General features: G+C 69.1%; 1 protein-coding gene across 1 annotated transcript in view; it reads right to left on the bottom strand.

Moving 5' to 3' along the window:
- Nucleotides 1-505, bottom strand: part of LOC105515717 (transferrin receptor protein 2-like) — a 960-nt gene continuing 455 nt past the window's right edge. Inside the window, exons 2-3 of the mRNA XM_011947587.1 lie at nt 305-416; nt 1-199 (exon numbers count right to left, since the gene is read on the bottom strand). Of these exons, the coding sequence (XP_011802977.1) occupies nt 14-199; nt 305-416 (298 nt within the window). The 3' untranslated portion in view covers nt 1-13. The remainder of the gene's footprint in view (nt 200-304; nt 417-505) is intronic.

Raw genomic sequence — 505 nt, 5'->3', positions numbered from 1 at the left:
CCCTGAACCATTCTCACTGGCAGTCCGACCCTCGGGTTCCCAGGCCCACGCCCTCCTTCTGTCCAGGGGCACTTACCTTCTGGGCGAAGCTGATCACCCCCACCCGCACTAGCAGAAGGCGGCCCGCTGGGTCCACGCCCCTGGCCCGCAGGTCCTGCAGGTCTTCGGGCCGCCCGTAGTGGGCGTACACCAGCTCTCCCTGGGGACAAGAGGACGGTGAGGCACGCTCTCCGCGTCCCAACTCGGAGACCCAGGAAAGGGCTCGTGCCGCGCCCCATCCTAGGAGCGGGCAAGAGGGGCTCACCGTGACATTGCCGATGGCGCTGTAGGGGCAGTAGACGTCAGGGTCCTCCAGCGACAGCTGCTCTCCGACCTTCCCGGCCTCATCGACCCAGTGCAGGGTGTTGGGATGAGCCCTGGGGAGCGGGGCTGGTGAGCGCCCCAAGCCGCGTCCCCTTCCCGTGCGGCCCCCGCCCGCGACCCAGTGTAGGGCGTTGGGGTGAGC

The sequence above is a fragment of the Colobus angolensis genome, unplaced genomic scaffold (genome assembly GCF_000951035.1).
Source record: "Colobus angolensis palliatus isolate OR3802 unplaced genomic scaffold, Cang.pa_1.0 Scaffold2689, whole genome shotgun sequence".
Lineage (NCBI taxonomy): Eukaryota > Metazoa > Chordata > Mammalia > Primates > Cercopithecidae > Colobus > Colobus angolensis.
This window is presented reverse-complemented; position numbering and strand designations above follow the sequence as displayed.